Source organism: Mchenga conophoros, linkage group LG22 (genome assembly GCF_057382185.1).
Source record: "Mchenga conophoros isolate Kocher_MC1m ecotype Shallow Benthic linkage group LG22, M_conophoros_male_GT1.1, whole genome shotgun sequence".
NCBI classification, from domain to species: Eukaryota; Metazoa; Chordata; class Actinopteri; order Cichliformes; family Cichlidae; genus Mchenga; species Mchenga conophoros.
Window position 1 is genome coordinate 34,980,061 of NC_140546.1, and position 25,173 is coordinate 35,005,233.

Sequence of the window (25,173 nt, forward strand, 5' to 3'; positions counted from 1 at the left end):
ATTATGAATCATACCACACAAGCATTCACAGCATGAGCTAGTTTCCATTGGAAATACATTTACAAAACTAGATCTGCAGGTAGATGGGATCTAAGCGGCGAAAAAGACCAACTTTGCTGCCAAATCAGTTTCCCACCGTTTGTGACAGACTGCACAAGAAGAGAAGCCATGTAGGTGGTGCAGAGCGCAGGTGTGGCTTTAGTGTTGCAGGCGGACACAACTTTGTCAGCTACTTCGTCAAACAACCCGTTGCTAGAAATAAATGAATAGGGAATTTATCAAAGTAAAGCTCAAGATCTCTACCTAGTTTTCACTTTATCATTTTGAAATCGTCTAATTTTATGATTTAATAAATTGCCTACCATGTCTATCATATCTACCAAGCATCCATCCAATTATTATTTTTCTAGTTTGTGCTTTTCATAATACATTCTATTTTTCCACGTTTTTCCAACATCTTGATATCATTGTAGAGCCATTATTGTGCCGTGGCTCTTATTTTGAAGATGCGGTTACTTATCCGGTGAAATGCCTTCGCGGTGTAGCTTTTTTCTCCCTTCTTTCATTGAAACGTTGCGTCATCTTAGCCACAAGTATTCAAACAGTCTATGCCTTTCTTTGCGGAAGTTTTAAGGTGAAAACGGTAAGCTGCATTGCGTTCTTCGTCTTCATCAAAAGCTTGTGCCCAGGAATGAGGCTTTCCACTGGGAAGCGTTCACAGCAAAAACATGCTGGGAAAACTGCCATGTGTAATTTTACTTAAATATATTACAATTTTAAAAGTATATCTCATATGCTATGTGAATGTTGAGCACTGTCCAACTGTGTACAGTGTTAATAAAAATTCAGCGTATCCGAGGCACCCAGCAGACTGGTTGCTATCACCAGTTAATCTGGAACACCGGTCCGACTACAACACCGCAGCTGGACGAATGGTTCAACTGAGCACGCGGCGTACGTTAGAAAGCCACAAATAGTTTCCGGATATTAGTTGTTGTAGCTGAGCATATTTTTAATTGGTAGGATTATGAATAGCGCTTGATGGTAGTTGTATTAACTGAAGACCGTTTCTATCACAGATAGGTCTATTGTTGTCTACTATCTAATTATCCAAAGCCCCCCAGTTATTTCGTAGTAACTGTTAAAGTTTATATTACAGATTGAGGTGCGTCCGAAGCAACCAGAGACTTCAATTCGTGGCTTATTAACTCAAACGCTCCCAACGCACACACACTGTGTTCAGCAGCACAGTCAGTTGTACAGCGCGATCTTCGTCCACCTCGCATGTTTAGTTTAAAACGTGATTGAAGTCAAATTCGAAAATCAGTCTGCTGTGTTCATGGAGCGTGGGAATTCTGTAAAGCATGATAATGTCCTGTTACTTAAAACCCATTGTACTAGGAACAATGAAGGATATTTTGTTAGGGTTACGTTATTGTTAAGTTACTGTTTGGCTGTGTTAGAGATCCGAGAGGTAGACTCTGAGCTTTTTGAAGTTTCATTTTGAAGCTGGTGACCAAATCCTCCAACTCACTGCGTTGTATTTGGATATCATCTCTTTTATGTAGGCATTTCTAGAAATCTAAACTCTGTGTAATCTCTTTGTAAGCTACATGCCTCTTTGTTTTTGTCCACAGCTGCAAAATGTGTGGTATCTGGGCTTTGTTTGGCAGCGACGAGTCCATGTCAGTTCAGTGCACCTGTGCCATGAAAATTGCTCACAGAGGCCCTGATGCTTTCCGCTTTGAGAATGTTAATGGCTTCACCAACTGTTGGTTTGGCTTCCATCGCCTTGCCATTGTGGACCAGCTGTATGGCATGCAGCCGCTGCGCATCAAGAAGTTTCCTTACATGTGGCTCTGCTACAATGGAGAGATTTACAACCACCAAACAGTAAGACTTCTGCTCCTTTCTGTTCTGAAACTTTAGTGGTTGTTTAAAGAAGTATTTTTCTCGAGCAGGGGATACATCCAGTTATCACATTACTGCAAACTAAAGTCTCTAGTAGAACATAATACGCTCTAATATAAATGATAAAAGGACTGATTCTTATTTAGCGCTTTTCTACTCTACCTGAGCACTGAAAGTGTTTTACACAACATACAAGTACTTTTTTTCCCTATGCTTAAATGCTATCTGTCTGACATTCACACACACTGACAGTCTGATGAATGTACTGGAGAGGAACTTGGGGTTAGTATTTTGCCCAAAGATATTTGGCATGTAGATTGGAGCAGCCTGGGATTAAACCACCAACCTATCCAATTAGTAGATGACCTGCTCTACCTCCTGAGCTACGGCCACTGCATACATGAACATGTCATTTAACAAAGAATTGTCTGGGTGCATTTATAAGATGACACCCACTGTTCAAACCAGGTCCATGTTCATTCAGAAGATCGTGTTCACTAGAGTTTCTTGATTCAACAGCATATTGTCTCCAGATGGTGATAAAGGCCTAGGCTTTCTGTTCTTTAATGTGTCAGAAGTGTCACCCAATCATCAGTGAGAATATAGAAATTCCTTCATGCTTATAATACTTCCAGTTCTTTACGTGTGTGACACATACAACAGGGATTTATATGCTTGATTTTAAATACAAATTTTGCTCAATTTTCAAAAAGCCTGTCTGATAACAGCTGGGTGGTATGGTTGCCCATATGAAAAAGATATGTATAAATCTTATAAAGTTTGTATCTGTCTTGTGTGAAACTTGTATGAAAAGCATATAAGTGTGAAAACAGATATAAGATCCCTTAAAAAATTATATAATGAAACTTGTATGTTTTGGATACTTACTAAAACAATGTATGAAAGTAATGTGAAAGTGGCCACTTTCATGAGTAAATCATGTAAGCCTTATTTGATTTACTCATGAAAGTGGCCACTTTCATGAGTAATCACATATAAGTTTTTACTATTTCTTTTCCGTATGGGTGCCACCAATAAATAAAACCAATCTCATCTTTTGTGCATGTTAGGAATGCACTATTGTAACTCCTGTTCTTTCTATAGGCTTTGAGTATACAGTGGAAAAGTATTTGCCTCTTTCCCAGTAGAGCTGGGCCATATCATACCGTTCACGGTAATACCGGTATAATGTTGGGCAACAATAAGAAAATGAAATTTCACGATCGAATATGGGTAAAACGATCATGCGCAGTGCCTTTGTTTTCATACGCACATGGTGGAAAAAGCATGGCGGCGACGGAGAATGAGAAGAGCGAAAGCAGATCGTTGAGTGAAACGATGAACCAGAACTGGTTTGTAAAAATGCTGCAACTTCAGTGGTGTGGAACTGGTTTGGCTTTCATCTGTCAGATACACAACAAAGCACTATTTTTGGTAGCGCATGCTAGCGGGCCGTCGTTATTACCGTGTTTTTTGGAAAATGCGGCGCACTTAAAATCAATCCTTTGATTTTTCTGAAAGTCGACAGTGCCCCTTATAATCCCGTGTGCCTTATGTATAAACTCTGGTTGTGTTTACTGACCTCGAAACGATTTTATGTACACGGCGCTCGCAAATCTGTCAAATGTTGTAGTACGACTTTGCTAAGCTACGAAGTCGCACCGCTTAATGGATTGTCGGAGCATTACGGCTGTCGTAGGCGGAGCCTCGCGGAGTGATACGTACTGTGCTTCAACATAATGTTACCGTATTGTGTGTGTATCACCTCTTTTTAAGTTTTGTGGATATTATACATGGTTATGCTGAGGATATGTCGGCCAGTTTCCACTGGAAAGGCCTTTTGGTTAAACTGTCAGCAAAGAATTTGCATTTGCACTGTTACATTTTATATAACTTTAATGCACATAAAAAACAGCTGCTTGTTTAAGTGAAAATACATAAAGTTGTGGAGTTGTAAAGCATTTTGTCTAGTGTCAATTATATCGTCAGTTATATCGTTATCGCAAATTTTCAAATGTATATCGTGATAAATATTTTGGTCATATCGCCCTGCTCCATTTCCCAGTTTATTATTTGTTTTGCATATTTATCAAACTTGCATGTTTCAGATCATTAAACAAATTTTAATACTGGACAAAGAATAGAATGGAATAGTTTTTTATTGTTATTGTAAATGTATAATGAAATTGTGGGTGCTCCACACCAACTGTGCATGGTAAAGAGATAAAGTGTTATATACAGCAAGAATAAATAACAAACAAGAGGAATATATATAAAAACAGGAGAAAGGCACACATTAGAAGACAGGTTGCAAAGTGCTTGAAAGAAGCGCAATGGACTTGGTCTGACTAGAGTCTGTGTGTGAGCGGCTCAGTTATGAGGGTTACTCAGACTATGGCTATGAGTGGGTGTGGGGTTGGATGCAAGGGGTATCCTGCGATGGCCTTGGTTTCAGAGGCCAATGATTTTTTTTTTTTTTTTTTTTTTTTTTTTTTGGGGGGGTGGCAGTTTCAATTGCCCTCTGTGCAGCCTTCCTGTTCTGAGTTGTGGCTGCTGTGTACCAGACACGCAGGCAGTAGCAGAGCACACTCTCCAGTGAGGAGTGGTAGAAGGCCAGGACCAGCTTCTGGTCCAGGTTGTTCCTCCTCAGGACATGGAGGAAGTGCAGCCACTGCTGGACCTTCTTTACCAGGGTGAATGGTGTTGTGGGTCTAGATGAGATCACCAGAGATGTTTGTGCCCAGAAACCTGAAGGTGGTGAAACATTCTCCATTTATAATGAGAGGGGAGTGGACCTGTCTATGCCAGCTACTGTCATGACAAGTTCTTTTGTTTTAAGGATGTTTAGTTTATTTTTGGGGAACCAGAGGTACAAATTCTACAAAGGGCGACCATGGCTCAGGGGGTTGGGAATCTCATCTGTAACCGGAAGGTCGCCGGTTCGATCCCTGGGCTCTCTGTCCTGGTCGTTGTGTCCTTGGGCAAGACACTTTACCCTACTTGCCTACTGGTGTTGGCCAGAGGGGCCGATGGCGCGATATGGCAGCCTCGCTTCTGTCAGTCTGCCCCAGGGCAGCTGTGGCTACAACTGTAGCTGCCTCCACCAGTGTGTGAATGTGAGAGTGAATGAATAGTGGTATTGTAAAGCGCTTTGGGTGCCTTGAAAAGCGCTATATAAATGCAATCCATTATTATTATTATTATTATTATTATTATTATTATTATTATTAATAAGCCCAACCACTGTGGTGTCATCAACATACTTGATGATGATGTTGGTTGGGTGAGTTGGTATGCAGTCAGAGGTGTACAGGGCGTACAATAGGGGGCACCCCTGTGGGGATCTGGTGCTGAGTGACAGTGGGGGTGGGGGGTCTGACTGATTGAGGCCGGTTGGTGAGGAAAGCTTTGATCCAGTACCAGGTGGCAGGGGGAATCTGAGGGTGGGCCAGTTTGGTGGTAAGGATGTCTGGAATTAAGGTCTTAAACGCTGATTGATTAAATGATTGGGGAGAAAAAAAAGTTATCCAAAACTATCTGGTCCTATGTGGAAAAACTGTGACCTATTCCTGTTAATGCCATCTTTGGCAGCAAGAATTGTAATCAAGTCTTCGAGATAGTGGGGCATTAAAGTGTTTGCACCCTTACCAATTTCTTATTTTTTTATGTTTGTCACACTTCAATGTTTCAGATCACCAAACAAATTTAAATATTAGACAAAGATAACACAAGTAAACACAAAATGCAGTTTTAAAATGAAGGTGTTTATCATCGAGAGGGAAAAAATCAAAACCTACATGGACCTGTGTGAAAAAGTGATTTTCTCCCCTATAACATAAAGTTGAGTTACATTTCTCCAGCCACACCGAGGCCTGATTACTATCATACCTTCTGAATAAAGAAATCGCTTAAATAGGACCTGCCTGACAAAGTGGAGTAGACCTCAAAAGCCAGACATCATGCCATGAGCTAAGGAAATTCAGGAACAAATGAGAAACAAAGTAATTGAGATCTCTCAGTCTGGAAAAGGTTATAATGCCATTTCTAAAGCTGTGGGACTCCAGCAAATCGCAGTGAGAGACATTATCCACAAATGGCGAAAACAGTGGTGAACCTTCCCAGGAGTGGCAGCCGACCAAAATTACCCCAAGAGTGCAGCACGACTAAGAGGTCACAAAAGACCCCAGAACAACATCCAAAGAACTGCAGCCTTCACTTGCCTCGGTTTATGTCAGTGTTCAGGATTACAATAAGAAACTAAGATAAAAATGGCCTGAATGTCAGAGTCCAAAGACAAAAACCACTGCTGAGCAAAAGGGACATGAAGGCTCATCTTAGTTTTGTCAGAAAACATCTTGAAGATGCCCAAGACTTGGGCATCTGCAACTTCAGATAAATATAAGAAGTTGAAATGTTTGTAAGACGTGTGCCCGATTACATCTCGCGTAAAAGAAAGGCAGCATTTCAGAAAAGGAGCATCACACCATCAATAAAATGTGGTGGTGGTAGTGAGATGGTTTGGAAGACTTGCTGTGCTAAATTCTGCTGTCTATCAAAACATCTGAAAGGAGAATGTCTAGCCATCTGTTCGTGACCCCAAGTTGGTTGTGGGCAGCAGGACGATGGTCCAAAACACACCTGCAAGTCCACCTCTGAATGGCTTAAGAAAAACAAAGACTTTGGAGTTTGGCCCAGTCAAAGTCCTGACCTGAATCAGATTTAGATGCTGTAGCATGACCTTAAAAAGGCGGTTCATGCTCGAAAAACCCTCCAATGTGGCTGCAAAAGATGAGTGGGCCAAAATTCCTCCACAGCGCTGTAAAAGACTCATTGCCAGTTATCGCAAATGCTTGATTGCAGTTGTTGCTGAACAGATTCTGTTCATCTGGACAGAGCATTGTTACGGCCCTAGCAGGGCCTCCTCCTGAAGGTGCCTGTGTGGGAGTGTCCCACTACCTCTTCTGCTGGAGGTGCCACCTTTCCCTTTTGTGCAGCTGACTCTCATCAGTAATTAAAAGTATTTAAGCCCAGGGAAAGGTGAGCTCTGGGCCAGAGTGCCATTAGTGTGGTTACAGCTAGTGAGCTGAGTGTTTTGGGGTGTTTCCAGCTAGTGAGCTGCGTGTCTGTGTTTGCAGCTAGTGAGCTGCACTCTTTTTGACTTACTTTGTGCTTTATTGACCAACGCCTGAGTTTTGTTTGTTTTCTTAAATGGTGATAGCGGCTCGTCCGTCTCTTTTAGTTAGTATAAATTGAAACTTTAATAAAACTCTTTAATTTACCCCTTGACTCCTTTTTCTGACCCAGTCACTTTTGTTACTTCCCCCTCCCTGCCTAGACCCCTCAGGGGAACGTTACAAGTGGCGGCTCATCCGGGATAGTTGAAAAGGGAGTTTTGAGTTGGAATTGGTATTTGATTATCTTGCTTTTTTTCACCTTTAGAGATTCAACTTCCCAGTTAAGTTAGGTGAGTGTCCAGCTGAGCTTATAAAGTTCTTCCTTCGGGCACTCTTTTGTTATTTTGCCTTTTTTATTTTCGGAGTAATCCTGGGCGGGGATTCGTTCCCTGTTGGGGGTAGGCAATTCAGGGCTCCAGTCGCTGAAGTTTCGCCTTTCAAGTCGCCTCGAGCCCGGCACGCTCCAGAAGATAGGTAAAGTTTGTTGTGCTTAGGAACTGGGTAAGTTGTGTTTGTTTAATGTGTATACTGCAAGAGGTAAGTTGGTCAGTTAAAGTAAGTTGTGTAGTTTTCCATTAATCGGTTAATTATTGGGTAGTCTGAGTGAGTTGGCAGACGGGTGTGGTTGTGTCTAAATTAGGGTGTGTTTTCTAACCCTTCTCCAGCCCCCAAAATGGCTGATGCAGCCATCAGTGCACAGGTGTCTAGAAGCTCGTTTGTAAGCAATAACATCCACCTGGTTCCCGTTTTCTGTGAGTCCAGTGTTGAGAGCTTCTTCAGTGTGTTTGAAAGCATAGCAACTGCATTACAGTGGCCTGAAGACGTGTGGGGGGTGATGTTGCTGTGTAAATTCACAGGTAAGGCTCAGCAAGCTTGCTCTGGTCTGTCTAGGCAGGGCAGCCTAGTTTATGAAAAGATTAAAAGTGCCGTCCTCCAAGCCTATGAAGTTGTGCCTGAGGCCTATAGGCAGCATTTTCGAGGTTTGGAGTTGGCACAGGGTCAGTTCTATCTTGACTTCGCTAGGGACAATGCGAAGCTCTTTGATAGGTGGTGCTCTGCAAGCCAGGTTAACAGTTTGGGGTTGTTACGTGAGCTCATGCTTGTGGAGGATTTTAAAAACTCTGTTCCTGAGTGTATTGCTCTTTATTTAAGTGAACAGAGGGTTTCCACTTTACAGCAGGCTGCCATACTGGCCGATGAGTTTACCCTAACTCATAAAACAAATGCGGTAGAATGTGACATCCCTTCTCACTATAATACATCTTGGAGAGCTAGGAGGGAGCCAGCTAACGAAGCTGAAAAAGTTGTGGATTCGAGACCCAAAACGAAGCTTTGTTTCTTCTGCCACAAACCTGGACACCTTGTTGCTAACTGTTTGAGACTGAAACTCAAACAGAAAGCAAACTCAAAGCAAAAAGGGCCTGCTTTGAGAAAAGTCAGTCGTGGCTCTCAAACCGACAAGGTTGCCAGGCCTATTAAGAGGCTACACTTGGAGCATAATTGCTCAGTAGTGTCATGTAGTCAGTGTAAGAGGTCAACTAACCCTGAGCTGCTGCTGGTTGACAATGTCCCAGTTCCTCAAAATGACCTGCAGGTGGACAGATCATGTATAAAACCACCAGTAAGACCCGCAACCCTGGCTAACAAACATGCCTGTACCGGTGACTTGAGGAATAGTCTGCAAAGTGTTTCAGTAAGGCCCACTAGCTGCCTGCTGGGTTCTCCACATATGATGGTCCAAAGCCCTGGCTATCACATGGGACACTGTTTCGAGGGTCTGGGGCCACTCTCTGTCAATGTTGTGAACCCACTGAGATGGGGTTGGCAGTTTCCGCAGGAAATGCCTAACCGTTGCTATGGGGTTTGGTAGGTGGAAAGCCTGCAATTTGTTGATGCGACGGTTACGGACTTGATTTGTGGTTTTGTTTATCATAATCATTTGACAAACAACGGGTTTGTATTTATGGGGGGGGTGTTATGGCCCTAGCAGGGCCTCCTCAGGGGAACGTAACAGCGTATTCAGAAAAGGCTACATCTAAGTGAACAGAATCAACCTTTTGGGGTTACAAATGATCTTCTTGTGGACAGTGCACTCCTCTGTATTTGTCCTGTGAGACGTCACTGCAGTGTTCCATACTGTTGACCGTAATGTTGTTACAGACATTAGAGGATGCAGGAATTAGACACACTAATACTTACATCCTCTCATATACTCCCATTTATTCATGTAAATGAGGAGTGGTGGAAGCAAAACCGCAACAGTAAGAGGGAATGTTTATGTTTTTGTGAAGCGTAGTTTGGATCTTTTGCTGCTGGTTTGGTCAATATTGTTTGGAGAGAGATCAAACTAACAGCTTTAGAATCAGCGCAAAAAGGGCGTAAACACAAAGTGCGGTCCCGCCGAAACATCAGAATCAGCGACCTGTCGGCTTTCAGCCCCGACCGTGCCGTCGGGTGAGAAAGGCGACATCTCACTGATTCTGATCTGGCGGGTCCGAGCTGTGTGTTTACATTTATGTGCAGAATCCGTGTTTCTGCTCTCATTCACTGTTTTAGCTGTTTGGTGGGTTTTTTTGTGAGGTTTCACCTGAGTTTCTGGCATTTTGGGCAAAATAAATTTATATTAAAAAATCGATTCAGGATTTTAATGAATCTATATCACGTTATCCGAGCTAGAATAGATTTTAATCGATAAATCGATTATCAAAACCCACCCCTAGTGCCAAGTCATTAAAGAAGCAAGCATGCTCACTTGCTCACTGTTCACGCTGATTTGGTGCTATATAAACAAAACTGCCTGACTGTATCCTCATTTGAAGTCAGCAGCACTCTATTCCTGCTGACAAAGGTTTGCTTCATGGCCTCACTGTGTTCCTCCAATGCCTGCGTTTTTGCTTCAGCTAGAGCCACATCCGGCTTTGCCTTTTGCCATTAGCTTAATAGGACTCGTACTTCAGTTTAACTGCTCCCTTCGCTTACGGTGTCTTCCATCTTGTTTGGCGATAACTGCCATAACAGGCACCAACCACCTTGTGGCTGCAGCACTGTACTGCAGCTCTGGCAGTGGGGTGCAGAACATGACTCAATGTCCCTAGCCTCACTTGGGATGGAGCTCTGCCAAATCTGGGAATTAAAGATCGGGGCCTCACACTCCCATTGCACCCTCACTGCACAGACCTGGGTGTGCCAGGTACCACAATCCTCCCCCACCTGTTTCTTAACCTAAAGAGACAGAAGCAGTTCTCATGGCCATCTGGGGAAATTCCAGAGTGGTTAAGGGTCCAGCCCTACTAATGAAAGTTAAAATGATCATTTTGTTGCCATTTGTTCTTTCAGCTGAGGAAGCAATTTGAGTTTGATTGCCAGACTAAAATGGATGGTGAGATTCTGCTCCACCTTTATGACCGCTTTGGCATTAAGAAGATGGCTTCTCTCCTGGATGGTGTATTTGCTTTCATTCTTCTGGACACTGCCAACAGAAAAGTGCATGTGGGAAGAGATACGTATGGTGTTAGGCCTTTGTTCAAACTCCTCACAGACGATGGATTCCTTGCATTGTGCTCGGAGGCCAAAGGTAATGGGATGGTTTATATTGAATGTTGCTTCTTTATATGTTTGCACTACTAACCTTATTCTGATCACAGGCTTGATAGACATTACCCATGGCATGGGTACTCCTGCCAGCATTGTCCCCTTCCCCCCTGGGCACTTTGAGGTCTTTGATTTAAAGCCAAGTGGCAAAGTTCAGTCTATTCAGATGGAACAGTTTCACTGCTGCAGACAACAGCCTTCTCATGCCATCTATGATACAGTGGAGAAACTACCTATAAGTAAGAGTCTATTCACCACTTTAAACATCAAGCATTTCTAGTGGTAGATGGTATTTGTGAAGGACATTAAAGAGTTTGTCTCCCTAGGTTTGGATGAGGAACTGGTGAAGAGCAACATCAGAAATCTGTTTGAAAATGCTGTAAGGAAACGTCTCATGGCTCACAGGAGAATTGGTTGTCTTCTGTCAGGTAACATCTGCTATGTGGAGCACAACGTGTGTGTGTGTGTGTGTGTGTGTGTGTGTGTGTGTGTGTGTGTGTGTGTGTGTGTTAATCTTATGTCCTTTTTGAAAGGGCTTGCATTTTCATTTGGCTTCTGTGCCTTGAGACATGCTATTCTGCTTTAGCGCCTAAGAGTAGGCGTTCATACATAGACATATTCTGTGTGAGTAAGTCGACCTGTCTGACAGTAACATTAACTTCACTTACATGTGATGAGCTTTCTGTTCATTCACAAGTGAAGAAGTGTTTTATTTGCAATTCATCGCAATCCAATTTACATATAGAGTTGTGGTTAAAAGTTAACATACACTGATCATAAGCATTAATGTCATGGTCATTTTGTACATGCAGCTTCTCAGCTGCCCTCTCCAGCTTGCGCACAAACCACACAGCTCTCTCCTCTGGGCCCCGGCAGCTACTGAAATAGGGAAGGTGTAGTAGATGGGATGGATGACAGCTGTGACAGCCTCTTATGGCACTGCCCGCTGAAGTTAGAATCATCCCAGAAAAGTTGATTCTGTTCATCTGGACGTTGTGTTTTCAGTGGGAGAAACGTTTCGTCACTCATCCAAGTGACTGAATGCAGATAAACAGGACATTTGCATAATGACTGAAACTACAGCCAATGGCAAACAGTGAGCTGGGAGGTCAGTTTCTTGATCTTTAATATTCAAATTCTCATGACCATTGATCATCAACCACTGATCAAAGATCATTAATCAATGGCCATAAGTACTATTCACAGAGAGTTGGGGAATGGCTGCAATCACAGCATTGTAAGATGGCGAAAGATGCACCCTTAGGCCCCCTCCTCGATTCAGAGATGGTTCTTCCCTTTTCATGTAAATGACGTCCTTGGCTCCCCGCTCAAACCTGCGTTCCTCCCTGTCCAGGAAGTGGACATCCTCATCAAGAACTGTATAGTATGCTCAACTGCACCAAAGAGTAAAACGGTGAAATGTGGATTTGTAAACATCAGGTCTCTTCCTGCTAGTACACGAGTTTATAATTGATCAACATAGTTTACTTTGCTTTAGAAAAACCTGGATACAGCAGGATGATTGTGATCATTTAAATCAGGGGTGTGAAACATCTGGCCTGTGGGCCGAATACAATTACTTTTGGCTTGTGAGATAATTTCATATGTCAGTTATTAATGGCCCATCTCTAGGTGGGAGCCGAATCTTTTGGTATTTATTTTAATGGGCACACCATGCAGCCAATCACATGCAAAGACAGACGTGCCATTATGTGAAAGAAGGAAGTGGGGCGGACGTTCTGCAGACAGCAAGTGTAGCAGAAAGAAACGAAAACTTAAAGTGAGCAGCATCTGGCTGTATTTCAATGATACTGGAGACTGCAAAACTGAGTGTGGAATTTCTAAAATTAGGAGCTGGCTAAAGTGATATCAGCTTATATTTTCAGCCATGTTCCATTGTTAATGAAAAAAGGTTTCAAACTTGTCCAGGCCTTAAACCTTATGTGTGTTCTCCCTAGTACTGAATGCATACCACCCCCTCAAAACTGGATTCATTTTATACATTTATTTCTTACAATACAACTCCAAAGAGTTGTTGACAGATTCCTTTCCTTTGTCACAGCAGCTTTATCTGTATCATGTAGAAAAACTGAACTTCTTTACACTGACAGAAAGGTTTCAGTGGTCTGACCCACTTAAGGTCGAAGTGGGCTGAAATGACTTTGACACCCCTGGTTTAAATGAATCGACACCTCTGAGCCATATTGTTAGAATCCTTGGAGCAGCTTCCATTCCATCGTATTAAACAACCAAAGACCAAACAGTTCCCAAACTATTGTGATTTTAGCATCCATGTGGATACTGTAAATCAGCGGTCTCAAACCTTTTTTGCACCACGGACCGGTTTATGCCCGACAATATTTTCATGGACCGGCCTTTAAGGTGTCGCGGATAAATACAACAAAATAAAACCAGTACCGGTACCGAAAAAAAGATTTATTCATAACACACATGAAAAGACCCAGGAAAACAGAGTTAACGATAAAAACAATAAAAACCCTGGAAACTATACGTTTCACACCTGAGCCTCAACTCTCACGGCCCGGTACCAAACGACTCACGGCCCGAGGCCCGGGGGTTGGGGACCGCTGCTGTAAATGACAGCCTCAGAATGGGATTTAAACTGTTATTAAACTCAATGGGCTTCTCTTAAAATGTAAAAAAAACCCCCACTACTTTAATTACACTTTAATCACAGGGATGAACCAATCATGACCTCTGTTTAACTATGCTTAATATTAATTTTCTCCAACTGTACAGAGCAGTAAATTATTTAATTTGGATTATGTTACTGATAATTGAAAGATGAAGGATATTGTATTAAGATAAAGATAAAATTGTGGAGTAAGTCGAAAATCCAAGTCATAAACAAGAAAACAATAATTATTATCAGTACTTCATTTTATATTTAACACATGGCTAAAAATACTGAATAGTTCTTTTACAAATGTAAGCATTTAATCAACTCCATAGAAAAACGATAAATGCTTTAGATGTGTTTCAGTTCACTTTTCTCGTTCAGCAAAAAAGCTAAAGTCTGTTTTGGGCTCCAACTGATTTATCCACCCAGCTCTCTTTAATAAGCTCTCCATCAGAAAACAGTTTGTGTGGGATATGAAACAACTTGCCTTGTCAGCTGCATCCCTGGATGTGTGTAGATTTGTAACAAAAATAAATCATTGTTGGCTTTGCAGTGTAGCTAGCAAAGCATCCGACTCCTTGACCCGCAATTCATCAGACAAGTTCTTGTATTTTCCTGCATGTTTGGTCACACAGTGATTTAAATCGTAGTCCTTAAAAAACTAAGCTCACAGCTTTTTCTTTGACTTCTGTAAGTAAATCATTTTCCAGTCCAAGCCTTGTTAGAAATGCAGCATTTGTTATACAATCTCTTGCTTTTTAGTCTTGTTCTCCAATCGATCTTTTTGAGTTAACTTCACTAATTACTTTCTCCAAACTTTAAAAAACATTTTTTGTGTACAAGTACTGCTCAAAGAAGACCTATTATTAAATAATGCTTCGAGCTTAAATGCAATCAGCTTATCTCTGTTAACGGGCTACATACCACAGGCCTTCAAGCTTGCAGTAATTAAACCACTACATCACTTGATTCATCTTTAATTTTTTCTCAAAAATTCTTGAAAGAGTGGTTATAAAACAGGAATGGTTTAGAACTAATCTCTGCTTGTCCTCCTAATCCTCAACCAGGTATTTGATAGTGTTGACTATCATATTTTATCACAGCGATTAGACCTTCTGTAGGTATTAAAGGTACCGTGTTTGAATCATATCTAGATATGACGTAGATATAGATTCCAATTGTTCCCATAAACGAGGAGTCCTCTTCACACACACAGGTTAATTTTGGAGTTCCACAGGCTTCTGTGCTAGGTCCTTCTGTTTACATTATAGTAGCTTTTCTTAGATGGTATCATTAAAACACACCGCATGCATTTTTACTTCTATTCAGATGATGCCCAACTTTATCTATCCAATTGTTCTCAGCATAGAACCCTCTGTAACTCCAGATATAGAATATAAACGTATATTACTGTTGTTCAGGTGGTCTGGACTCCAGTTTGGTTGCTGCTACACTTGTAAAACTGGCCAAAGAGGAGAAGCTGCCATATCCCGTTCAGACATTTGCAATCGGATCAGACGACAGTCCAGACATCGTAGCTGCTCGCAAGGTTTGTCCCTCACTTATAAGACCTGTTTCTAACTTATAACTTAAGCTTATAACATTGGCGTGTGTCACGGATCACTTAAAAAAAGGTCTTGGTGTGTTTTTAATCATCAATTGGTGTTTTGTCAGGTGGCCACTCATATTGGTAGTGAACACCATGAGGTGACGTTCACTGTAGAAGAAGGTATTGAAGTTGTGAAGGATGTCATCTTCCACCTGGAGAGCTATGACATCACCACAATACGTGCCTCTGTGGGTGAGTGGAACACAAAGCACTTTATATACAGTGCTGTGAAAACGTTTGTCCCTTCTTGATTTTACTTTCTTGCTTATTTGTCATACTTAAATGTTTTACATTGTCAAATATGTTTTAAAATAGTTTTTTAATTATTTTTTCACTTATTAAGGGAAAAAGTTATCAAAATTTACGTGGCCTTGTATCAGGGCACCACCACACGGGCGTCGGACATGTAGGATATTAACTGTAATGTAATCAAACATAACAGCATTCTAGTTGTATATTATACATTCAGTAGGTTGTGATTTGTTTTTATAAGGGTACATGAACAGGAATGCACTTGACTCTACACTCTTTTACTATTAACTGTACAGGCATGTACTTGATTTCAAAGTACATCAGACAGAAGACTGACAGTGTGGTGATCTTCTCTGGAGAGGGTTCTGATGAGCTGACGCAGGGATACATTTACTTCCACAAGGTGAGTTTGATGGTTTACCTTTGTTTTTTCAGGCTGATTTATCTTAAATGTAATAGAATTGTGACAACACATAAACTTAGTACAAAAATTAATGAAATTTGTGTAACAGTGCTTCATAAACCTTATACTATGGCCATCTCAAATCTTCTCTGCCAATGCCAAACTGCTTACTGGGCTACTGATAATTGAAGTCTGAAGAATATTGGCAGTTTAAAAATGTATTCATTTAATAGAGAGTTGCTTTAGTAGAATGTAGAAGAGACATGCACAACACCCTGGCACCACCAGCTTGGTCACACACTTCTGTGGGATGGCGTCCCATTCTTTGTCACAAGTAAGCCAGCCTGGTTATGTCGGTCACTGACATGAGCAGCAAACCTAAGCACACCCACAAGTGTTCAGTGGGGTTGAGGTCAGAACTGCAGGCAGGCTACTTTATCGTTTCCACTTCCACATAAACCCTTCTCTGTGGGATCATGTGTTGTCACTGGTCGTAGAATCTTATCTTGATAACTCGACGCATTGATATATCCTCCTCTGGTGAAAAGCATTGTTTTTCCATTGAGGGAAATGCCACCCCATACACTTCATCCTCCACACTTGGACAGCACAGGCTGAATCTAGACTCATCATGTAGCATAACACTCTTTTTGTGGTCCCGGGGAAAACCAGAGCAACACAAACATGACTCCCATGGTCCCTGCTCCCAAGGAATGACTCCTGCTACCTCAAAGTTTGCATTCCCAAACAGAATAGTTAATTTGTATTCAGAGATAGAAACCATCAGGTGAACACAGTCAAAACAACAAACACAACAATGATGCACTGGTTGTGATATTGTTTCCCCCTCTTAAAAATAAACAGTCCTGATAGTGACTATCACGACCACAACAGGCATAAGACAGGATTGTTTCCAGTGTTACATTTCTTGCAATTTGCAGCAAATCATGTGCCACAGACTTTAAATAATGCAAATGTGAATTACAAATTTTCATCTTCTGAAAGTGAAACTCTTACCAATTCATGAGTCATAAGACCAGCCACAAAAATACTTTGAGTCACAAAACTGATACTGAGCCTCTTTAGTAAACCTAGCAGCCACTTTATTAGGTACACCTGTTTTCACTCTACAGCAGTAAGCTATTTGCTGTATGTCATGAGGTTGCAGACTGAACTACTTTCCAGATCATTTTGATATTGGTTGCCTGATTTCATAATTATTTCTGTTATCTTTCTTTTGCCTGCTGAAGATTGTCAGTTCGAGTACAGCGTGGGGTATTCATCACCTTTACATTTCTTCTCTTTCTCACTTTGTTAGTTTGAACATACAGTAATGGGCATAGGTGGGAAGTAACAAAGTACAAATACTTCCTTATTGAACTTAAGTACAATTTTCAGGCATCTGTACTTTACTTATACTTTATTACGAGTTATTGTTTTGGGTTTTTTATTTTTACCCCCTACATTTTCAAAAAAAATATCTGTATTTTCCACTCCTTACATTTTAAAGCAGGCTCATTAAGACATTTGAGGGAAGTTATTATTTCATGTTACTGCCGCCTTCACACATCAAACTGATTGGAGCGTGAATAGTAATGCATGAAAGGCAGGATGTAGCATAAAAAGAGATCAAAGAGGCACAATTGTGGGCCATTGTCAGTGGTTAAAGTGGATTGTTTTCTTTTTCCTTTCTTTCTTTTTATTCCTGTCACAAAACTGGAACGACTGCAGGTGTCCATAAGTTGCGGTTTGGGCACCTTGGCATCTAGCGTACCCTACAAAAGGGCGAGCATAAAGGGAGTGACATTTTTTAAGTGACAGGTCATTTCAAATGCAGCGTTTGTATCAGCCCAACAAACATCAAACTGTTTGTGTGCAGTTTGTCGTACAGTGTGTTGCAGCTAAAGGTACAGCTGCTGTTTTTCACAGGGAGAGAAAAGAAAGAGCAAACTTGACTCAGGACCGGAGAGGAGGAAGAGAGATTGGATTTAAAGACAACGGCTGCTCAGTGGTGTTTGATAAACTAGTTTAAATCTTATATGCAAGTCCTCATGTCTTTAAATAATTTCCACAATTTTTTGTACATGTGCAATGACAATAAAGGGCTATTCTGTTCCAAGTCAGATATTGGGTCTGTACATGTCACACTGTTTTTGTTTTTTTTTTTTTGTTTTTTTTTTCCCATGTTGTTTAATGTGCTGAAAAACTGACTGTTATTTTGAGGCTCAGTAGAAAATCCTATGTAGGTTAGTGTAGGATAAACAGGTTTATTTGCTGTACTGTGATGCACAGTGGCCATCTAGTATTAAGTTAATATAAACAATACTATCAGTGTAGAGGATGGAAATTGGCCAGGACAATTCATAAAACATCTGCTCACATCTGGTTGAATCCAGGTGTATAAATCCACAAAGAGCTGCAGGTCTGCTGATCACAGCCTGCACACTAAGAAAATCTACTGGAGCTCTCAGTAGAAATTGTGAGTTGTGGCTCTTTTCCCTGTGCTGAGCCATTAAAACTGACTTTAGGGTTTCCACCACCTGCTGAAAATCACTGTAACTACTTCTGTAGTAATTTTCCTGTTTAGAGGCAAAATCAGTCTCTACAATCTAGAGAATAGATATTTATTATTATTATTATTATTATTATTATGTGGTCGCTCACAGTGGACATTGATGGCTTCTTAGAGGATCATCAGGGGTCCTTTTGTCCCTCTGTGGGGGGATACTCCCACTAGATTTATATCTGGGACTCTCCACCATTTGACCTTAGACCTGAAGAAGCTTCTCGGATGAGAGGTGAAACGTCTTCAAGCAACTTAAAGAAGTCCAGACGCTTTTCTTTGCAAGCTCCTTTGACTACGATGACCTGGATGACTGAGAACCTCCACAGACATATTTATACAATGCTAAATCACAACACCAGTTACCTCAAGGTGCTTTATATTGTAAAGACCCTACAAAAACCCCAACTGTCAGATGACCCCATATGAGAATGCATTTGGCAACAGTAAGAAGGGAAAAGCAGGACAGAGGCTTAGCCTTAACCTTCAGCCTGTCAGACAGATCAGACACTGATGTTGGATGAACAGGTCTGGCTGGCAGTCTCCCCTCTAATTCATCCCAAAGGAATGCTGTCAGCTTGAGGTCAGGACTCGGTAGGTCAGTCAAGTTCTTTCACACCAAACTCACTCATCCATGTCTTGCTTTGTGCACTGGTGCGCAGTCATGTTGGAGCAGGAGGGAGGCATCCCAAAACTCCCACAAACGTGGGAGCATGAAATTGTCCAAAATGTGTTGGTATGCTGAAGCCTTTAGAGGTCCTTTCACAGGAATTAAGTTGCCGAGCCCAACTGCAGTAAAACAACCCCAGACCATAATGCTCCCTTCACCGACCACTTCTGTGGCAGGTAGGAGGCACGACAGGACCACGATCCAGCATTCAGTGACTTTTTACTCTTTATGTAACTCGGCTGCTGTTACAACATGCCTCGGCTGCAGCTCCCTAGATGCCAGCCACAAGAATACACAAACAAAAACATGACGTGACCCAGTTTAGTCTATTAACCTGGCGAGGTGTGATTTTGGATGCCCTGCAGGTGCATTCGCCTATCCTGCTGCTGCACCGATTACCACGCCCCGCCACAACTTGGCACAGTGCAGGCAGACAAGTACTGTTCTCCTGGCAACTGCCAAACTGCTGACCCCGCTCTGATTTTAAACAATCTACCACTTTGTAGATGAGCTGCTATCGTTCACAGTCGCTTCCACTTTTTATAACACCACTAACAGTTGGCTGTGGAATATTTAGTGGCAAGGAAATTTTGCAACTGGACTTGTTGCACTAGGGATGGGTATCGAAAACCGGTTCTTGTTGAGAACCGGTTCCCACTGTTTCAATTCCTTGGAATTGTTTGCCATTTTTGCAAATGATTCCCTTATTGATTCCAGTCGCCCCGAATGACGTCACCACGTTGCGGAGCGTCATTTACCTGGCAGGAAACACAGCGCCTAAGCGGCTCAAACGCTCAAAAATTTGATTATACAGTGGGGCAAAAAAGTATTTAGTCAGCCACCAATTGTGCAAGTTCCCCCACGTAAAATGATGACCGAGGTCAGTAATTTGCACCAGAGGTACACTTCAACTGTGAGAGACAGAATGTGGAAAAAAAAATCCATGAATCCACATGGTAGGATTTGTAAAGAATTTATTGGTAAATCAGGGTGGAAAATAAGTATTTGGTCAATAACAAAAATACAACTCAATACTTTGTAACATAACCTTTGTTGGCAATAACAGAGGTCAAACGTTTACTATAGGTCTTTACCAGGTTTGCACACACAGTAGCTGGTATTTTGGCCCATTCCTCCATGCAGATCTTCTCGAGAGCAGTGATGTTTTGGGGCTGTCGCCGAGCAACACGGACTTTCAACTCCCGCCACAGATTTTCTATGGGGTTGAGGTCTGGAGACTGGCTAGGCCACTCCAGGACTTTCAAATGCTTCTTACGGAGCCACTCCTTTGTTGCCCGGGCGGTGTGTTTTGGATCATTGTCATGTTGGAAGACCCAGCCTCGTTTCATCTTCAAAGTTCTCACTGATGGAAGGAGGTTTTGGCTCAAAATCTCACGATACATGGCCCCATTCATTCTGTCCTTAACACGGATCAGTCGTCCTGTCCCCTTGGCAGAAAAACAGCCCCATAGCATGATGTTTCCACCCCCATGCTTCACAGTAGGTATGGTGTTCTTGGGATGCAACTCAGTATTCTTCTTCCTCCAAACACGACGAGTTGAGTTTATACCAAAAAGTTCTACTTTGGTTTCATCTGACCACATGACATTCTCCCAATCCTCTGCTGTATCATCCATGTGCTCTCTGGCAAACTTCAGACGGGCCTGGACATGCACTGGCTTCAGCAGCGGAACACGTCTGGCACTGCGGGATTTGATTCCCTGCCGTTGTAGTGTGTTACTGATGGTGACCTTTGTTACTTTGGTCCCAGCTCTCTGCAGGTCATTCACCAGGTCCCCCCGTGTGGTTCTGGGATCTTTGCTCACCGTTCTCATGATCATTTTGACCCCACGGGATGAGATCTTGCGTGGAGCCCCAGATCGAGGGAGATTATCAGTGGTCTTGTATGTCTTCCATTTTCTGATGATTGCTCCCACAGTTGATTTTTTCACACCAAGCTGCTTGCCTATTGTAGGTTCACTCTTCCCAGTCTGGTGCAGGTCTACAATACTTTTCCTGGTGTCCTTCGAAAGCTCTTTGGTCTTGGCCATGGCGGAGTTTGGAGTCTGACTGTTTGAGGCTGTGGACAGGTGTCTTTTATACAGATGATGAGTTCAAACAGGTGCCATTCATACAGGTAACGAGTGAGGGACAGAAAAGCTTCTTACAGAAGACGTTACAGGTCTGTGAGAGCCAGAGATTTTCCTTGTTTGAAGTGACCAAATACTTATTTTCCACCCTGATTTACGAATAAATTCTTTACAGATCCTACCATGTGGATTCATGGATTTTTCTTTCACATTCTGTCTCTCACAGTTGAAGTGTACCTCTGGTGCAAATTACTGACCTCTGTCATCATTTTAGGTGGGGGAACTTGCACAATCGGTGGCTGACTTTTTTGCCCCACCGTACTTTATGAGAACGGATGACAACAGGGCAACTTGCAATACTTGCAAAGTAGATATTTCATTTAAGGGAGGAAACACTACGAATATGCAAAAGCATTTGCTCAAAAAAAAACACACGATAACCTCAAATGAATGTCGTGTTTTTAATTCCGCTCCGGACTCGTGAATCTCAACCCAGCAGCAGCGGTAACGTTTGCACGTCCTCTCCCGTTAATGCGGCAGGTAAATAATCAACAACAGTGCATATTATGTTAGCGCGATCTGCCTTATTACAAAACCTGCCATTACTGTGCATTTAGGTGACCATGATGAGACAGACAGAGGCTGGCTCAGATGCTGGCAGTTCTCGCTGCAGTCTACCTTTAGCGTCTCCTTTCAGGCCAGGATAGACGAATGTCACTGAGCAGTGACTCAGTTTGTGGTAAAAGGCTGCCACAGCAGATGCCCCCGATTTTCCGTAAGTGAATGTGTTTAATTGTAGGCAGGGACATTACTGGATATTCTTGTGTAATTGCCACAGAACAATTTATGTTATACTTTGTTATTGCTACAGAAGAATATTTATTTTATTATTTTACATTTACAATTTTTTTTCCTGGGGATCCTGTGACACCCCATTGAAGAGCCGTAGGCTGGATCTCTTAAGATCTCACTGTTGGGTTTGTAAGGCCATGTTACTCCTAAATTTCTATCTTGTTCAAAGAGAAGATATAAAACAAAGTTCTAAGCTAATCGACCTTAGTGTTCTCCTTTTTAAAAAAAAAAAGAATCGATAAGAGAATCGAATCGTTAAACAGAATCGAAAATGGAATCGGAATCGTGAAAATCTTATCAATACCCATCCCTATGTTGCACAGTTGGAATCTTATTATGGTACCACTATGGAGCTCCTGAGTGCGACCAATTCTTTCACAAATATTTCTAGAAGCAGTCTGTATGCCTAGGTGCTTGATTTTATAGTGACTGGAGCACCTGAATTCATTGATTTGGATGGGTGAATGAATACTTTTGACATGCTTGGATCACTTCTCTGGAATTCCTGTTCTGACTTGCATGTGGCTTCTCAAACTTGTGCAGAAGAAAGACTTCTTTTTTTAAACTGATCTGAATACAGAAATCTTTATGCTTTGGGATGATTATACTTCTCAAAAAATCTGGACAACCTTACAAAGTAGAGCAAATCTAAGTTCATTGCATTTGTTTTTTTCTTTTGACGTTTCATTGCTTTAAATAAAAATGATTTTAAATGATAATTACAGACAAAATATACGAAGCACTTTTGTTAGCCAGAATTGTCAGACTTGTGATCCAGAAATATTACAACGTCTGAAGGAAAACTTCAGACTGAACCTAAAGTTAGAATGCCAATCGAAAAGGATTCATTTAAACATGGCTTTATTTCTCCTCTAGGCTCCAACACCCAAAGCTGCAGCAGAGGACAGCATTCGTCTGATGGAGGAGCTCTACATGTTTGATGTTCTCCGTGCTGATCGGACCACTGCTGCACATGGGTAGCCCTTCTTTGTTACTCACTAGCCCTGCCCGAAGAATTAAGACCGGTAACTGAAAGAATCTAGCAAAAAATAAAAAGGGAACATTGCACTTTGCCTGTTGTTGGCGATAATTTTCTGCTGAAAAAATGTCCTGTAATTACAATTACTTCGTTCAGAATTGGCTGTAATTGTTTGTGCAACAGCTTTTCAGAGCATGTAGTGCTCATGAAGCATCTTTAATTTGACCATAAAAAGGGGGGAAAAAGGATGGAGGGTAAAGTGGACAGCAGGAATTCAGCTGGAGAGCTTTCGTGGTAAAATAACTAATGCATTCATTTTAACCATTGCCAAAATGTCAGTGATTAACCAATAGTGGTCACCAAATAATGCAACCAACCAATAGGGTGACGCTGACTATTATTCAAATATAGTAATAAAAATTAATGACAGAGTTCTGATTAATAGCATAGACCTATTAGTAACCCTGTCCTGTACTCACACAATTTGATAGAAATTGATTTTGCAATGGACTATTTCAGTTCAGGCTCATTTCGTGTCGCTCTCTTTCAGCCTGGAGCTGAGAGTGCCTTTCCTGGACCACAGATTCACAGCGTACTACCTCTCCTTGCCTGAGGAAATGAGGGTTCCTAGGGTGAGTCTGTACAATATTGGTGTCCACACTATCATGCAACTTTGCTTTGTAATAATAGTGTATTGTGTCCTGTGAAACCAGGATGGAGTGGAGAAGCACCTTCTGAGGGAGTCCTTCAAAGGTCTCGACTTGATACCTGATGAGATTCTCTGGAGGCGTAAAGAAGCCTTTAGTGATGGCCTGACATCTGTGAAGAAGTCCTGGTACACGTACCTGCAGGAGCATCTGGAGTCAATGGTAATATTTGGTAGAGAAACCTCTGACTCGGTCCCATTCACAGTAAAGTTTTTATGTTAACATTGATTTCGGCCTTCTCACAATCTAGTAAATCTCGACTGATTTCAGGCAGATTTCAGGTGGTGCAGACACCCAGGTTTGTGAATGCAATAACGCAAGAACAAGGCAACGTAGGAAATTTTCAAATTCATAACACAGGTGCACTTACTAAAAATCAGAATTCCAAGCTCAGTGCAATGGCACCACTTTGACAGAATAAAAGATTTACTTTAACTTAAAATTTTGCATTTAAAGTAAATTTAAATTAGAACGGGCCAAGAATCCACAGAAAATTGATCAAATACACTAATCACGACAGCGTTAAAATCTTTAATTAAACCGCAGAGAGAGGTTCAGTAAATTGTAGGTGTTCCTCTTAGCTCTGTATTATGACATTGCTCGTTAGTTGATGTTGATGCTTTGATTGATTGAACAAAGTTTGCGAGTGACCCGTCTGTTTTGTTTTGTTGTTGTTTTTTTTAGGTGAACGATGATGACATGGAGGAAGCTTACAAGAGGTTCCCTCACAATCCCCCACGCACTAAAGAGGCCTACTACTATAGACAGGAGTTTGAGAAGCACTACCCAGACCGTGCTCAGTGGCTCTCCCATTACTGGATGCCGCGCTGGATTGATGCCATCGATCCATCAGCCCGTACCTTGTCCATCTATAAACCTGAGAAAGACCAATGATTTGTGTGTTTGAGGGTGTAATTACAGTTAAAATTTCTTCCGCTGAGCTGAGAGAACGAAGACAAAGCTCTTCTGCTTTTAAGATTAGGCTTCAAACTTTCAGATTTTCCTTTCTGATACTGACTAGCTGGAGATGGATCAGGTGAACCTGAACCATCTCTTAGTTACCCTGCTATAAGCTCCAACTGCTAGTGGACTTTCATTGAGCACTGAGGGGGTAGGGACAAATAAGTAAATACTTCAGCCTACTCCTTTTCAAACAAATAATGGAATGATATTTTGTAATGATTGTGAAGGCACATGTTTGAAATGTTTGAAATAAAAATGAACTGAACTGAACTTCCTCACTTTCCTGTTTTCACTTGCCTGGTGTTTATATGCCACTGTTGTGCATCAAACTGTCAAACTAGAGCCGCTACTCCACCACGTCGAAAGCAGCCAGTTCTGGTGGTTCGTGGATCCGACTAGAATGCCTCCTTGGTGGGACCCCGGACACGCTGGAGAGATGATATATCTTTCCTGGCCTGGGACCGCTTTATTGTTCTCCAAAAGAGAGGTCTGGGTTTCTCTGCTTAGGCTGCTGCCCCTGCATCCCAGTAGAAGAAAATGGATGGATGGAATTGGATCTTTGGCGTGCATACTGGAGGATCAAACCGCCAACCTTCTGATTAGTAGATGACCTGCTCGACCTCCTGAGCTACAGGGTGTAAGGGTGGTATCATGTTTACACTATAACTGACTGAGGTCAGTAAGTAGTGTTATCATGCTGCTACCTCCCAGCTTTTGACAGCTTTGGTTGATTCTGGTAGTTTGAATTGGTTTGGTTTGCTTTGGTTT

General features: G+C 41.8%; 1 protein-coding gene across 1 annotated transcript; it reads left to right on the forward strand.

Annotated features, from left to right (window-relative positions):
• The first annotated feature begins 527 nt into the window (after positions 1–527).
• On the forward strand, positions 528–24,665 carry asns (asparagine synthetase). The gene is made up of 12 exons (XM_085262950.1): positions 528–643; positions 1,638–1,893; positions 10,422–10,659; positions 10,730–10,915; positions 11,003–11,104; positions 14,739–14,866; positions 14,992–15,118; positions 15,475–15,581; positions 22,633–22,733; positions 23,286–23,367; positions 23,449–23,604; positions 24,127–24,665. The coding sequence occupies exons 2-12, from the start codon at positions 1,645–1,647 to the stop codon at positions 24,334–24,336; spliced, it is 1,686 nt and encodes a 561-aa protein (XP_085119076.1). The 5' UTR covers positions 528–643; positions 1,638–1,644; the 3' UTR covers positions 24,337–24,665.
• Positions 24,666–25,173: the final 508 nt, after the last annotated feature.

Bases quoted from the DNA above. Each gene is read 5' to 3' on its own strand.
- asns (XM_085262950.1), top strand. From the start codon at position 1,645: ATGTGTGGTATCTGGGCTTTGTTTGGCAGCGACGAGTCCATGTCAGTT. The intron at 14,867-14,991 runs GTTTGTCCCTCA...GTGTTTTGTCAG, and splicing joins ACATCGTAGCTGCTCGCAAG to GTGGCCACTCATATTGGTAG. The intron at 23,368-23,448 runs GTGAGTCTGTAC...CTGTGAAACCAG, and splicing joins AGGAAATGAGGGTTCCTAGG to GATGGAGTGGAGAAGCACCT.